Consider the following 16,292-nt stretch of genomic DNA (forward strand, 5'->3'; position numbering starts at 1 on the left):
ATAAAAATTAATAACAACAACAACAACAACAACAACGAAAGTAGCTCAGCCTGCCAAACCAGAAAGTTCTCTGGAAAATAAAATAATTAAAAAAATAATAATAACCAGCACAGGAAGAAATGATAAGATTGCAAAGCTGAATGACTCAAGTGCCAAGGAAACTGGGGTCAATTTTTTTTTTAGGTGCCATTAAAACGCTCAGCCGCCAAGATTCGATCCCTCAACAGCCAAGACAGGAAGTGCCCTTATCCTCCTCCCAAAGAGGGGGGGGGGAATCAACCTGTTTTCCAAAGCACCCCAACGCAGGACAAGAAATTAATCAAGGAGAGAAGCAACCTAGACTTAAGGAAATTTCCTATCGGTGAGAACGACTTGCCTCCAGAAGTTGTGGGTGCTTCAACACTGGTTTTGAAGAAGTGATTGCACAACCATTTGTCTAGAATAGGAGAGGATCTCCTGCCTGAGCAGGGGCTCTTCCTTCCTTCCTTCCCTTTTCCTTCCTTTTCTTTCTTTCCTCCCTCCCTCCCTTCCCTTTCTGTCTTTCCTCTGTCCCTTTCCTTCCTTCCCTTTCTTTTTTTCTTTCCTCCCTTCCCTTCCTTTCCTTTATTCCCCTTTCCTTCCTTTCCCTTTCTTTCCTTCCTTCCCTCCCTTCCCTTTCTGTCTTTCATCTGTCCCTTTCCTTCCTTCCCTTTCTTTTTCTTTCCTCCCTTCCCTTCCCTTCCTTTCCTTTACTCCCTTCTTTTCCCTTTCCTTCCTTCCCTTCCCTTTCCTTCCTTCCTTTCCATTTCCTTCCTTCCTTCCCTGTCTTTCCTCTGTCCCTTTCCTTCCTTCTGTCCATTTCCTTCCTTCTTTCCCTTTCTTTCCTCCCTTCCCTTCCTTTCCTCCCTTCTTTTTCCTTTCCTTCCTTCCTTCCTTGAGCAGGGGCCCTTCCTTCCTTCCCTTCTTTTCCCTTCCCTTTCTTTCTTCCCTCCCCTTTTCCTTCCTTCCTTCCCTTCCTTTTCTTTCCCTTCCCCTTCCTTTTCCGTCCTTCCCTCCCTCCCTCCTCCGCAAACCTCAGTCCCTTCCAGCACTGATGATATGATCTAGTTTGGTCATGAAACAACTGAGCTCAAAGAGCACCAAGGACCCTCTCAGTTCAATCCCAACCGACCAACAATTCTGGGAAAAGCCACCTAACTCCAAGAAATCCATTCAGAAAGTGGGCTCTTATTCCACTTCTTCAAGGCAGGGGTGGGAAAAGCGGTCGCTTACCTGAAACCCCCTGCACGACCTTCTCGATCGGAGGCAAGGTCTCCTTCCGGAGGGGTCGGCCGAGCGATCCTTCTTGGGGGCTGAAAAGTCCAGAGCCCTCGGACAGTTTCTTACGGCCGCCGGCCGAACCCATGGAGCGGCAACTGCCTATTGCACTGGTAAAGAGATTGGTGTGTTCATCGCTACTGGCCGGCTCGGAACTCGGAGTGAACCTCCCCAGCGGGAGGTTGGGAGGAGAATCGGAGCAGTCTATCTGCAAAGGGGTCTGTAATCCCAAAGTCCGGGGCCCGTTTTCGGCGGTCTCCCGCCGGGACCACTGCTCCTCTCGTCCCAGCAGCCCCTTGGGGGGTGAGAGGTGCGGGCAAGTCATGTGGCAGCGATGTTTCTCCTTATGCTTGTACCTCTCGCCCACGGCTTCCTTGCCGAACCGGTAGCGCTTCAGGGACTCCAAGACCGTCCGCGAAGAAGAGCCGGCGGGCGCCAAGGCCTCGAGGGAGACCGGCGACTGCTCCGAGGAGCGGTGTTCCCGGTGTTTGTGACGGTGACGGTGTTTGTGCTCCAGCATCCAGCTGTAGGCCATCTCGGGCGGGACGCTGGGGTGGTAGGTGCTCATGGAGAGAAGCGGGGCCCGGCTGGCGGTCAGGAAAGCCTCCTGGCGCAACAGCTTGTGTTTCTTCTTGTGGTACTTGGCGGGGTTGAGGAGCAGGTGGCCGGCGTGCATGTAAGAGGGGGGAGGAAGCGGGGTGGTGAACGAAGGGGAGGGGGGAGGAGGGTAAAGGGTGGGGGGGTAGCGTCCGTAATAGCCCAGGCCGATGGGTGCCGCCAGGGGCGAAGGAGAATAAGGCATGCCGTAGGAAGGGTAGAATCCGGTACCAGAAAGCGGGAAACTGAGACCGTGCATGAAGGGCATCTCGGCCATGGCTTCCCGCATTTTGGGGGGGCGCCCCCGCTTTTTCTTCAAATCTGGCTTGCGGATGTAGTGCAAAGGGTCCAGGGAGAAGCTGGGGTGGCTGTAGATGCTGTTGAAGTTGATACGGAAGATGGTGGGCAACAGGTCCCGGGGGATGAAATGGTGGCTGCGGTGCGTGATGCGGATTTCGCTCAGCCGGCTGATCAGCTCCTCCAGCTCGGCCAGGAAATCGGGGTCTTGCCTGCCCCGCAGCTGCGGGAACTTCTTCTTCCGCTTGCGCTTGGGCCGCTTCAGTTTGTCGTAGGCCAGGTAGTCGTGGCCGCGGCGCTTGCACTTGTGCTTGTGTTTCTCCTTCAGGCTGCTCAGGACGGCCGAGGCCTCGGGGGCCACCAGAGAGACATGTTCGAAGGAGTGCCGGCGCTTTTTCGGCCCACAGAACTTCTCCGCCCGGTCCGACGTGCTGTTGTTATCGGTGCCGATGCCGCTGTCGCTGGGCACGGTCTCGTCGCTGTGGGACTCGCTGATGGGGGACGGGGTGGCTTCCTTCAGGGAGCCCAACTCGCTCATGTGGGAAGGGGAGTTGGGGAGCAGTGTAGGGGGAGAGAGCCTCCTCCTGGCCCGCGAGGCCTTCCTCATCGCCAAGGTCTGAACCACGCTCCCTTGTCGGCTGTGCAGGTGGAAACAGGGCACCGAGTTGGGCTCCACAAAGCTCATGTCGCTGCTGATGGGGCTCTGTCCTCCGCTGGTGCCCGACGACTGTGAGCAAACAGGGGACGGAAGAACCTCGGGGTTGCCACTGGGGCCGGATGGGAGCAAGGGGGCGCCTGCTTGTCCCAGCATCCCTCCGCTGGCCTGTTGGCTTGATTTCTCCAGGACGGCAAAACTCGAACCAGCCGCCAGAAGGCTGGTCAAGCTGGCTTTGGGCTTCCTACCCCGTCTCTTTCCTATGTAGATGGTTCCTTTCTTGCTGACGTTGATCTGCTGGCCCAGTTTGGTGCTGAAGGTGGCCGCCAAGCTGGAGACGCTAGTGTGGGCTTTGGATTGGACTTTCCCCTTACTGGACTCCGTCGAGGAAGAGGAGAGGATTTGGTTCAGGATCTTCTTCCTCTTGAGGGTCTTCATCTTGTTGATTTTCCGAATGATGGTTTTCACCAGCTGACCGTTGCTACGTTTGACTTCCTTGTGCTCTGGTTCGCCTTCTGGATCGCTGGCGCTGCCGGCGCTCGAGTCTCCGTTGTCTTCGGTGTTGCTGAGCTGGCTGCGGCTTTCGAAAAAGTCCCCGCTCGGCGGTGGTAGCGGTGGTTGGTCCATGGTGTCTTCCGTCTTGTCCGCCTTTTCGGGAGTGACAAAAGGGGCAACGGAGAGGATGGGCGGCTTCATCTTGATCCCCAAGCGGATCTGCCGTTTCGGACGGCCCCGCTTCTTCGGGAAAGCTTGCCCAGCAAGGCTCTGGCGGAGGGAAGGGATCTCCACTTCTGGGTGCAAGACGGGGGGTTCCTGCTCTTCCTTGGACTGCACCGAGAAGACTTTGGAGGCGGGGATTTTCAAGGCCCGTTTGGGTGGCCCTTCCAACTGGGGCATCTCCTTGGATTTTGACCGGTTCCGTTTGGACTTGTACATGTCGGGGAACAAATCGTCCGACAGGCAGCCCACGGACGCTGGCATGTGGGTGCTGTAGAACTTCCCTGATTCCTTCTCCACGCTGCCCAGCAGAGAGAGGGACTGCAGGCTGCTGCTTTTGCTCAGCTTGGGTAAATGGCGTTTCAGGAAGTCGTGTTCGGCGAAGGTGGGCGGGGGGCCCGTGCTTTCAAAGAGCTTGGCCTGGTCCAGGCTGCTGCTGCTGCTGGACAGTGGACCACAAGAGACGTTTTTTAAAAGCTCGGGCCTCTCTAACTCGAGCTCTTTGGGAGACCGGCAGGCTTTCGTCCAACGGGGTTTCCTCCCTTTCCGTTTCTTGAAGGCCTTGCCCTGGGAATCGGCGCTACTGCTCCCCCTCAGGATCTCCAGGCCTTGCCTCGGTTTCCCTAAGGAGCTCATGGACCCCATCTTTAGAAAGGGCTTGTTGTTGAACAAGCTGGAGAAGCTGACCACCGAAGGGGCGATGGAAGCATGGAGGTTGCTTTCGCTGACTAGGCTGGCTTTCTTGCCTGAGGCTAAACCCAGTTTCGATTCCTCCGTGCAGACTGAATTGGGATTGCTCAACTCTCGAACGACCCCTTTGCTGGTCGCGTACAAGCCGGGATTCCCCAGCCTGTTCATACCAGAGCGGGCGCCGTCGGAGGCAGATGGTGTCTTGCTGCTCTGTTCGGACAGGCTGTCTAAGAGATCCGGCATGTGGTTTGAATGTAACGGGTTGGAAGGGACCTGAGATAGTGCCGTTGGGGGGCTATGGGTTAGAGTAGCGACCGAGGCAGTTGGCGAAGGGGAGGGAAGGCCCCCCTCCCCTACAGCACTAAATGGAGACTTGGCGGTCGAGATCTCCGAAGCGCCTCCGGCGGTCCTAAATTCAGGAGAAGTGCAATACACCGGGAGATGTTTCTCTTGCTTTGAGGATTCGGATGGGCCCCTTTCGCTGGGGGAGATCTCCTGCTGACTGCAGGCCCCATCTTTGCCTCCGCTGGAAACTTCTCGTTGGGACGGCAACTTTTCCGGGAGGCTGTCTTTGCTTTGTCTCACCAGGTGCTTTTCAAATGGTTTACTGCCCCCAGCCCCGTCCTTCAGAAGCCCAGCGGGCACGTGGCTTTCCAGAGGGGCCGAGCCGCTGCCACAACACCGCTTGTAGGGCTCTGCCGGAAGGTTAGCGGTGTCGGCTTTCAGCGCCCCCAAGTCTTTGCTGGCTAAACCCACCAAATTGGGGCTCCCCATCAATTTCTTCCCAGAGTCCTTCGAAGTCAGAGAGGCGAGAATGCCCACCCCCATGTGTTTCTTGCCGGACTCTTTTGCCATCAACCCAATTAGGGGACCGGCTGCTGATGGCTTCTTTCCGGACTCTTTGTTAATCGATCCGCTCGAGGTCCCAAAACTCTGCGGCTTCTTCGCCGAGTCCTTGCTGACCGATCCGACCGGACCATCGGACCCCAGGTGTCTCTTTGCAACGTCCTTATTAAATAATCCAACTGCACTTCCAGGTAACGGAAGCTTCTTCAGTGAGTCTTTATGAATCAATCCGGGCGGACTGACCAAGCTGAGGGATTTTTTCCCGGGATCCCTGTTGACCAATCCGATGGGACTGCTGGTCCCCATCTGCAGCCTTTTGCCGCAGTCTTTGCTGGCCATGCCAGATGGTGCCATGCTTGTCACAAGCAGTGGTTTTTTTCCGCCTTCCTTGCTGACAGGTCCGACCGGAGAGCTAAGAACGGATGGCCTTTTCTCATAGTCTTTGTTGGTGAGCCCAGACATGCTTGGACAGGACCCTGGCTGTTTTTTGCTCCCGTTTTCCTTGCTAATTAAACCCCCGGAACTGCCACCGGCTCCTGATGCTTTCTTGGCAAACTCCTTGTTGCCCAAGTCGAGGCTGAGGGAGCCACTTGAAATTGGTTTCTTCAGGAAGTCCTTGGTCACAGTAGCCGCAGCGGCCCCAGCCGTCGGCAGCTTCTTTCCGGAATCCTTAGCAAATCCGGACACGACCGTCATGGGCAGCTTCTTCTGCTTTGGTTTGGAAGACTTTGCCGGAGGGCAGGTTGAGATCAGCTGGGCCAGTTTCTCCGTTACCGTCGGGGGTCCGTTGGCCTGGGCTCTCTCTTTCAAGTCGGGATCGCGGCCACCGATGGGAGCGGAGAATGCTGATTTCACGTACTCCAGCCCTTCTGAACGCAGCGGGGAAAGCTTCTTCAAAGCTGGGCTGCTGGCTCTGGCTCTGCTCTCAGCAAGCAAGCTTTCCACCGTTGCTGGGCCAGCCTCTCCGCTTTTCTTGTACAGCTTCGAGGGGTCCTACAAAATAATAATAAAAAAAAACTTTAAAGCATCCATATTGTGGAGAAAAGTATACTTGTTATCAAAACTGAATAATACTGCAGACTGGAAAATCCCGGTATGCCGGGATTAGATTTTTTTGGAAAAAACATATTCACAAACCACATTATTGACAATGTGAACCCAAGTCTTGCTCACAAATATTTTAAGACTGAAAAGCGTGGACAAGATAAAGAGGGGAGGGGGGAACACCCAACGAAGTCCAGTTGCCTTTTGAAAAAGCACCTTTGAGGCAACCATGACCTGGATGACTGACAATCTCCGCGGACACAGGGACTGAAAGCAAAAGGGGAAAAAAGACTCAAGGTGACAGAAGATAAGTTTTTTATTTTTTAAGACAAAAACTTTAAGCTCACCCCGTTATGCAGCACTAGGGATCCGAACCGCTGAACTGTCGACCTTTCGATCGACAAGCTCAGCGTCTTATCCACTGAGCCACCATGCCCCTTTTGATTCCTTACTACTTTGAAGGAAAAACAAGGAGGAGGGCAATCGTATGCCCTGAACCCCTCAACTTGCAAAACTAGTTGCTGGATGGGGCTATAAGGAATTTGGAAAAGGAGATACTTAAAAATTTTCTCCCCAATGCTTAGGTTTTCTCCTTCTTTCCAAAGATCTCTTCCTATTTAAAAACACATCTATACGTCCAATTCCTGACTGAAAGGAATTCCCTCATTTATCCCAGGTTGCTAATTAATATTTCATTCGTAGGTCCTTGAGCATGCTGGGGGATTTCCAGAACAGAAGGGAAAAAAGAAAGAAAGACCTGACTATTTAACCAGAGACATAATTTAGTGTAGGCAAGGAGGCATAATTAGGGGAGGAAAGGAAGCTCATAAAACACACACACACACACACACACACACGCTTACTGGAGCCGTGCCATAAATGCTCTACAATGAGCTACAAGGCTTAATCTCACATGCTGGTAGAAAGATGAAGCAAAATGGAGCAAGTAAACTGACTAAAGAACCATAGCTAGCTAGGTAGATGGGGGAGAGAGAGAGAGAGGAAGGGAGACACACAGAGAGAGAGAGAGAGAGAGGGAGAGAAGGAGACAGAGAGAGAGAGAGAAAGAGTCGGAGAGAGAGAGAGTGAAAGAGACAGAGAGAGAGAGAAAGAGACAGAGGGGGAGAGAGAGGGAGAAAGAAAGAGACAGACAGAGGGAGAGAGAGAGAAAGAGACAGACAGAGATGGAGAGAGAGAGAGAGAGAGACAGAGGGGAAGAGAGAGGGAGAGAGAGGGAGAGAAAGAGAGAGAGAGAGAGAGAGAGAGAGAGAGGGAGAGAGAGAGAGAGAGAGAGAGAGAGAGAGAGAGAGAGAGATGGGCTAGGGAAGTTTGTTTTTTATTTACTCAAAATATTTCTCAAAAGCCTTACAACAAATGATAAAGCAATCAGTTGCAACCGCAGAGAACATAAGCAAACAACCAGCGCAGAAACCAAAATAACATCTTGGAGAAAGAAACGTATTTTCAACAGATGCCTACCAAATGTGTGAAGACATTTAAAGGTCTGAGAGGTACAGGTAGTCCTGGACTTACAACAGTTCATTTAGTGACCGTCCAAAGTTACAATGGCACTGGGGGGAAAAAGGGACTTATGGCCGTTTTTCCACAGTTACGGCCTATGCAGCATTCCCCATGATCCTGTGATCAGACTTCAGGTGCTTGGTAACTGACTCATACTTACGACGGTTGCAGTGTCCCGGAGGTCACATGATCCCCTTCTGCGACCTTCTGACAAGCAAAGTCAGAAGCCAGGCTCGCTTAACAACCAGGCTACTAACTGGTTAGCAACTGCGGTGCTTCCCTTAACAACGGTGGCAAGGAAGGTTGTAAAATGGGGCCAAACTCACTTAACAAACTTCTTGCTTAACAATAGACGTTTTGGGCTCAATTGTGGTCGTAAATCAAGGACTAGAACAGGGGTCTGCAACCTTAAACACTCAAAGAGCCATTTGGACCCGTTTCCCACAGAAAAGAAAACACCGGGAGCCACAAAACCCTTCCAGTGCCTGACTATTTCTTGAGTGGCCACCAAACTAGCATATGTAGTTGAATTAAACGTTTCTTCTCTTGGATTTATCCATGGTTGGCCTACAGGGGGCTGAAAAGCTCAATAAATTGCGTGCCGGCGGGTGTCACACATTGGCGGTTGTGACGCTTATTTTGAGTGACAGGGAGCCGCAGCAGAGGGGTGAAAGAGCCACATGCGGCTCCAGAGCCGCAGGTTGCTGACCCCTGGATTAGAAAGTTCTGAATCTGGAGACAAGAGAAAAAGGGCTTTTTTGTGTTAGCTACGCACCTCACTTCTAAAAAGGTAAGCTGCTCTGGAAAGATATAATAGTGTGATGGCCTTTGTGATTTTGTTTTATTCTGATTTTTCTAGAAAAGGTCAAGGGTAGGAGAAAGGACAGACACCCAGCTCAAAATGCCAAATGCACAATCTGATTTTTTTAAAAAAAATTTTTTAAAAAACCACATACATATTGTTTGCAAAAGGAGACCTAAACGGATAATCCGAACAATCATATCGACGCTTCAGAAAATGTTTCAAAGGAAGAAAACCAAGCAATAATAAGCAAACAGGAAATAAAACAAACCCAAAAAAAAAAAAAAAACCCCGGCCACACCACGAGAACGTGACCGCCTGCTTTAGGTTAAAAAACACAGATGTGGGAACCGAACCCACAACAACAAGCGGTTTGAAGGGAAATTAAGAAAAAGAAAAAGAAAAAGGCATAACAAAACAATCACTAGGGTTTTAGGTCGATCTATTGATATTTGTGGGGTTTAAAATATTTTAATATTTTAAAAGATGAGTGATTGGGGTAGACAGGCAGTCATCTTGGGAATCCCCTAGGTAGCCTAACAAAGAGAAAGGACTAAGGGGAGACATGATAGCAGGGTTCCAATATTTGGGGGGGAGGGCTGCCCCAAAGAAGAGGGGGTCGGCCTATTCTCCAAAGCCCCTGAAGGCAGCGGATGGAAACTAACCAAGGAGAGAAGCAACCTGGAATTAAGGAGAAATTTCCTGACAGTGAGAACAATTAACCAGTGGAACTGCTTGCCACCAGAGGTTTGTGGGTGCTCCAACCCTGGAGGCTTCCAAGAAAAGATTGCACCACCATTTGTTGAGGATGATACAGATAAGTCCTTGATTTACGACCACAATAGAGCCCAAAATTTCTGTGCTAAGCGAGACGGTTGCTAAGTATGTTTTGACCCAGGTTTGCAACCTTCTCTTGTTCAAGAGAATCAAGCTGCAGTTGTTAAGCGAATCTGGCTTGCCTGTTGTCTGGGCTGGTCAGAAGGTCACATGCCCCGGCACACTGGACCGTCGTAAGTATGTATCGATGGCCAAGCGTCTGAATTTTGATCGCGTGACTGTGGGGATGCTGCAACGGTCGTGAGTGCGATCACTTTCTTCAGTGACGTAGTCACTGCCAACGGTCACTGAATGAACTGTTTTAAGTCGAGGATTACCCGAATAAGGAATCCTGGCACTGGCAGGGGGTTGGACTAGAAGACCTCCAAGGTCCCCTTCCTTTCCAAATCAGAAACATTTACCTGCAAGCTGGACAGGCCTCTCTTGAGTTCCAGCACGTAAGGAGGGGGACAGAGTCCCACACCAGCTCAAGAACCGTAGCTACTATTTAGAGCAGGAAAGGCAACTTCAGGAAATCTAGATAGCTACGTTTAGATAAAGATAAAGATTCCCCTTGTACATATGTGCTAGTTGTTCTCGACTCTAGGGGGCGCTGCTCATCTATGTTTCAAAGCCAAAGAGCCAGCGCTGTCCGAAGACGTCTCCGTGGTCATGTGGCCGGCATGACTCAACGCCAAAGGTGCAGGGAAAACGCTGTTCCCTTCCCACCAAAGGGGGTCCCTATTTTTCTACTTGCATTTTTTACCTGCTTTCGAACTGCTAGGTTGGCAGAAGCTGGGACAGGTAATGGGAGCTCACCCCGTTACGCGGCACGTGGGATTCGAACGTTCTCGGCGTCTTAGCCACTGAGATCTAAATATCAAGTGTTTCAAGCCTCACATCTCTCATTCCAGATCTTGCTTAACAGCCACAGGTGACCTGACTGCCCCAACCTTCAAAAGAGCTTTCAATTGCATTGCAATCTTTGCATTACAACAGGCCCACAGAGATAAGCCTTTCTGGAAACACCTGGTTTTTTTTTTTTTCCCCTGAGAAAGCACCAGCTTTTCAAGAGGCACCCTTCAAACAAGGGGTGGGGAAGGAGGGGTGGGTGGGCTGCCCAAAGGCGCCCCGTAGCTTCATCACATCCCCACCCCCAAAGCAGTGGGGGTGCCATTTCCCTCCCCACCCCCCAAAGCAGTGGAGTGTTCTGGCCTCTTCTTGAAGCTTCCTTTCTCGTCTCGCTCAAAATCCCAGAGAGGCTCCATTGCAAAACTCTAGGCCCCGCTGTGACAGACAAGAGGTAAGATGCCTCGCTCAGTTGTTTACTTTGAAAGCTTTTGGCACCGGAGAGGTTTTGTAGCAGGGGAGAAGGGAAGAAAGAGAGAGAGGGAGGGAGGGAGGGAAGGAGGTGAGACTGGCATCCAGCCGAGCTTGGCGTGGTGGCAGCTGTTCCCCGGTGCAAATTTTCATCAGAAACCTGCAAGGGCTGTGATGCTACTTGCTTTGCCTCAAGGAGAAGGAGCCAGCAGTTGAAGAGGCAGCGGCAGGCTGTGGCACCGGAGCTGTGAGCGTTCCCAAAATAGGCACCCTGGCGTGCTCCGGGGGGCTCCCTTACATGGCCGAAGGAACACGTTTCAAGCTGGACTTCCCGGCCTGGTCCAGCGAGGTGTCCTCTCAAGGGTCAAAACAGGACTCTGATGGCGCTACAGAGCTGGTTTGGTGGGTTTTTTTATAATAATAATAATAATAATAATAATAATAATAATAATAATAATAATAATAATAATAAATTCTAATAATAATAATAATAATAATAATAATAATAATAATAATAATAATAATAATAATAAAAATTCTTCTGACCAGCCACCAGCTGTATTCGCTCCTGTATCTTTCTCCTTCCAAACTTCAGAAGGGGGAGGGGGGTGACACGGGGAGAAGGTATTATATTTTACTTCCTCTTGTTGCGGTTGGGTGGAGAAGAGGAAGGCGGCCTTAGCCGTCATTGGCATGGCAACCTCTCTCGAAAATCAGAACCTGGCCTTCCTATGAAAGTCACCAGCAACTCACTGGAGGACCCCTGTCAAAAATCAGCAGGTAGAAACGGGGTTGGGGGTTGGGGGGTAGAGTTGCATGTGAGAAAGGTGTGACCTGCATACACCATTTTCTTGGGTTATTATTATTATTAAAGCCTCTAAAGCATTCAGGAGGTCACTTAAGGAAAAGAAGTGAAAGAAGTGAAAAAGACAGTGCCGGTAGAGAAAAAAAAATAAAAATAAAGAAATGACTTCCAACGTTCTTCTTAGTAGTTATGAACACATTGCATTATCTCTCCTCCTTTTAAAGTTCATATAACAGAATAACAGAGTTGGAAGGGATCTTGGAGGTCTTCTAGTCTGACCCTTTGGCCAAGGAGGAAACTTGTCCCATTTCAAATCAATGGTTGTCCGATGTCTTCTTAAAAATCTCCAGGGCTGGGAGCACCCACAACTTCTGGAGGCAAGTCGTTCCGCTGATTAATTGTTCTCACAGTCAGGAAAACGGGTGGAAAGTAATGGATGGAAACCTCCTTCGTTCCAGGTTGCTTCTCTCCTTGATTAGTTTCCATCCGTTGCTCCTTGTCCTGCCTTCTGCTGCTTTGGAGAAGAGGTTGACAGACACCTGTCTCATCTTTTCAAATTCTAACCTTTCTAATCGGCAAAGCACTTAGGATGCGGTCTCAGCCTGGCTGCAACTTGTCAGCTGCCCCCTCAACAGCCAGATCCTAACCCACCCACCAAACCCCGAGTGAGCTGAGGTGCGATCCTTGGCAACTTCTCCTGAAGCTTGAAAGCCAGTCTTTCTTTTCAGTGGCTACACTGGAATGCTTGCTCTGTTTAAAGGTAAAAAGGTTCCCCTCGCACATATGTGCTAGTCGTTCCCGACTCTAGGGGGCGGTGTTCATCTCCGTTTCAAAGCCGAAGAGCCAGCGCTGTCCGAACACGTCTCCGTGGTCATGTGGCCGGCATGACTCAACGCCAAAGGCGCACGGAACGCTGTTACCTTCCCACCAGAGGTGGTCCCTATTTTTCTACTTGCATTTTTTACGTGCTTTCGAACTGCGAGGTTGACAGAAGCTGGGACAAGGAACGGGAGCTCACTCCGTTATACGCGGCAGCACTAGGGATTCGAACCGCTGAACTGCCGGCCTTTCAGATCGACAAGCTCAGCGTCTTAGCCACTGAGCCACCCCTAGAGTCGGGAACGACTAGCACATATGTGCGAGGGGAACCTTTATCTTTACCTTTGCTCTGTTTAGGACCCTTTTAATCCCAAATTGAGTTCTGGTGAGGCCCCATCATCCAGTTCCAGAACCTAAACCTTGCTGGGGGGGGGGGCTCAACTGTACAAAAACCTCTTCTCCATGCCTGTCATTAAGGTAAAACAACTCACTGAGTTACCTTTCCAAATACAGATCAGAAAAGATAAATGGAGAAAAGATCGATTAGGAATTGACAGGCAAACAAGCAAATCATTCCGAGGTTTTAGCGACTGCTGTGAAAATTGAAGAGGGCGGGCTCCAAACACCTCTGCTCTTTCTCAAAGAGTGGCCAGCTCAGAAAACAGCAGCCGGACGGATCGTCCCTGCCCTGTTCCAGATGCCAAAGTTGGGCGGAAGGCGAAAGATTATTTGGGGGAATTGTGTATGATATCTAGGAGAAATTATCTCCTCAACCCAAGAAGCAACTGGGAATTAAACTTTTATCTTAATGCCTGCCACAAAATAGATGACAGCTGTCATACGGGCAGGCGGGATTAACAAAAGGTTGAGTTTCTTTCTCCATGCCTGTTTTATTTATTTATGTCTGGGCAGGTAGTCCTCAACGTTTGAGCCCAACATTGCCGTTGCTAAGCGAGACATCAGTGAAGTGATTTTTTTTTTGCCCCGTTTTTATGACCTTTCTTGCCACAGGTGTTAAGGACACAGTCGTTAAAGGGAACGGGGCTGCCCCATTGGCTTTGTCAGAAGGCCGCCAAAGGGGATCACATGACACCCTCCCCTCGGGACACTGTGACCGTTCTATGAGTCAAGCCTCTGATCACACGACTGCTGGGATGCTGCAACGGTCGTTAGGCGCGAAAAATGGTCGTAAGCCGCTCTTTTCGGTTGCGACTTCGAAGACCATTAAATGAACGGTTGCAAACTGTGTCCCGTTTATTTGATTTTTATCCTGCCTTCCAGAAGACGGCTACTTTCAGCTGAAGGTGCTCCTTTTAACCTTGAGATGTCCCTGTAGGTGGGGGACAGAGGGAGGCAGGTAGACACGCCCGAATGATGAAAGTGCTGGATCTTTGTTAGCCGATCCCACAAAAATGTGGGCTCGGAAGGAAACCCTTACAGGGCGTTTTTCTCCATAGCGAGGAAGGCTGAAGGACGGCCCACGGTGGTGGCGGGAGGGAGGAGGAGGAGGAGGGGGGGATAGGCATTCTGCGGAGTTCACCTGCAGTATCCAAGGACGTTGCGGGGACTCGAAAGACACCTGCGTTCAGCAGTTTCTCGGGGAAGCGAGGGACTGAGAGAGAGAGAGAGAGAGAGAGAACAAGAGCAGATTCCATCTTGTTTGGCTGCTTTGACGGAAATCACAAGCTGTGTAGCGCGTCGCGGGGTTGGCTGTCTCCCTCCACCGCGTTGCCAAGACTAGGAACAGTCTCGGCAGGGTTTGGCTATAAATAGGTGGAAGATTCCAGCGGGCTCTGCGCTTGCATCTGGGCCGCTGCTGCTCTCTTGTTGGGTGCCTGAGTCGTGATTTCCCAAGGAAGCGACGCCACCGAGGGCAGCCGGCCGAGCACGTTTACTAACAGAGACAAAGAAGGCTTTAAAATAATGATGATGATGATGATGATGATGATGATGATGATGATGATAATGGTGAGGCCTTGGTTGGATGTGTTGGTATGCAGGCAGCAGGCAGTGCGATCTGGGACTGTCATAAAAACCCAGCCAGGGTTGTTTGAGATGTGAGCAATTATGCGCGAGAGTCAGATGGGAGATAAATTCCCAGCCACTTTGGTTTTGTTCTGGTTTCCCCCAAGGGCAAACTTCTGAGCCTTGCGGTTTGAACCGGGTGTTTTCCCTGGCTCTCCTTTCCCAACTTCTTCTACTCCGGGGCCCTGGTTTGAAGAGAAACAAAAGGCCCTCTTTCACCGAGAGAGCCCTCCTGAGGACGTACAAAGTTCTGGTCCCTCGGGAGGAAATCGAAGCAGCCAATGTCACATCCATGATCAGAATGGAGGGGGGCAGAACTGCAATCAAGCTTAACCAGGGTAGCTTCCAATTTAGAAATATGGGGGGGGGAGGGAGAGAGAAAGGGAGAGAGGGAGAGAGAGACAGGGAGGGAGAGAGGAAAAGAGAAAAAGAAGAGAGGGAGAAAGAGAAAAGAAGGAAGGAAGGAAGGAAAAGAGAAAAAAAAGATAAGGGAGAGAGGAGAAAGGGAGAGAGGGAGGAAGGAAAAGAGAAAGAAAAAGAAGACAAGAGATAGAGGGAGAAAGAGAGGAAGGAAGGAAGGAAGGAAGGAAGGAAGGAAGGAAGGAAGGAAGGAAGGAGAGGAGAGGAGAGGAGAGGAGAGGAGAGGAGAGGAGAGGAGTTTGGTTGAGAACCATTAGGAAAAGCAGGATAATTTGTAGTAGGTGACATCTGGAAAAAAAATGCCTCGGGCTTTGGGGATTACACGTTTTATGGCCGTTTGCTGCCATCTCCAGTAGTAAAAAGCAGGAAGGAGAGGAAGTAAAAAGGGGTTGTAATTTTGTGGCTGACTAGAGTGGTTGGAGAAGCTGGACGGAGACGATGAAAAGTCAGGTTTAGGCCCGACCTCAGCCAGGGCAGATTCCTGGCTGACTGGGAGACTGATCACTATCCAGACACATCTTGTAGGATTGTTTCATGGGGGGATCATTGGGAAAAGAGCTAATTAGGCCACCTTGAGAAGGACATAAAACTTAGACATAATAATTGGACCCATTCCTGTCCCGATTTTTCTGCATATATTTGACCAAATGTACCAAACAAACAAATAATCCATGCAGCATTTGAAAAACTGCTCTAAGTAGGTTTGTATGTAAAATCTGGCAAGAAGGACCAGGGGGTGACATGACAGCTTGCCTTCCAATATTGGAGGGGCTGCCCCAAAGAAGAGGGGAAGGCCAGGACAAGAAGCAACGGATGGAAACTGATCAAGGAGGGAAGCAACCTGGAAATTAAGGAGAAACTTCCCGAGAACAGTGAATCAAGAGGACCAGCTTGCCACTAGAAGTTGTGGAGTGCTCCATCAACTGGAGGCTTTTAAGAAGAGATTGGCCACTACTTGTTTGAAATGGTGTAGGTAGGGTCTCCTTGAGCAGGACTAGAGGACCTCCGAGGTCCCTTCCAAACTTTGTTATTCTGTAAGGACTGGTTCTGCATGGATCTATTTCCTCTCTTCCCCCAGCTTCTTCCATGCCCACCCTTGATGGTTTCTGACTTCCTTCCAGGTGGGAAGACACACAGTTCAAAAGAGAGAGAGAGAGAGAGAGAGAGAGAGAGAGAGAGAGAGAGAGAGAGAGAGAGAGAGAGAGAGAGAGAGAGATCTATGCAAATCTACCAAGCTCTTGTTGCATCATACACACTCCCTAGTCTGCTTTTAGCTCAATCACAGGCTTGCTCATCATTAGCAAATTCCACTTCAGGCAAAACAAACAAACCAAATAGGTACAAAAGGGAGCCCTAGGGATAAATTTAATAATTCCCGACAAAATTATTGGACAATTTACTGCCCTATTATGTCAGACAAAATCCTCGGCCCCCGGGGGTGTCTTTTAAAAAAAATAATTTTCCCTCTCTCCTTTGGCACTGTAGGTTTAAAAGCCGCATTTCCGGCCCTTTGCGATTTAGGCTACAGGCTGCTGCATTTTGCAATTTATGCATGGATCTTGCAGCGACGTGTTGCACAGGTCAGCCTTGCAGCTGGGCTGGGATTACGATCTCCATCGTGT

The 16,292-nt window shown here is 50.4% G+C and overlaps 1 protein-coding gene across 1 annotated transcript in view; it reads right to left on the bottom strand.

Moving 5' to 3' along the window:
* ASH1L (ASH1 like histone lysine methyltransferase) overlaps positions 1-16,292 on the bottom strand; it is a 66,218-nt gene that overhangs the window by 39,480 nt on the left and 10,446 nt on the right. The window contains exon 3 of the mRNA XM_087881377.1: positions 1,252-6,091. Coding sequence (XP_087737503.1) covers positions 1,252-6,091 — 4,840 coding nt within the window. The remainder of the gene's footprint in view (positions 1-1,251; positions 6,092-16,292) is intronic.

Source organism: Pantherophis guttatus, chromosome 18 (assembly GCF_059756535.1).
Source record: "Pantherophis guttatus breed Tessera chromosome 18, ASM5975653v1, whole genome shotgun sequence".
Taxonomy (NCBI): Eukaryota; Metazoa; Chordata; class Lepidosauria; order Squamata; family Colubridae; genus Pantherophis; species Pantherophis guttatus.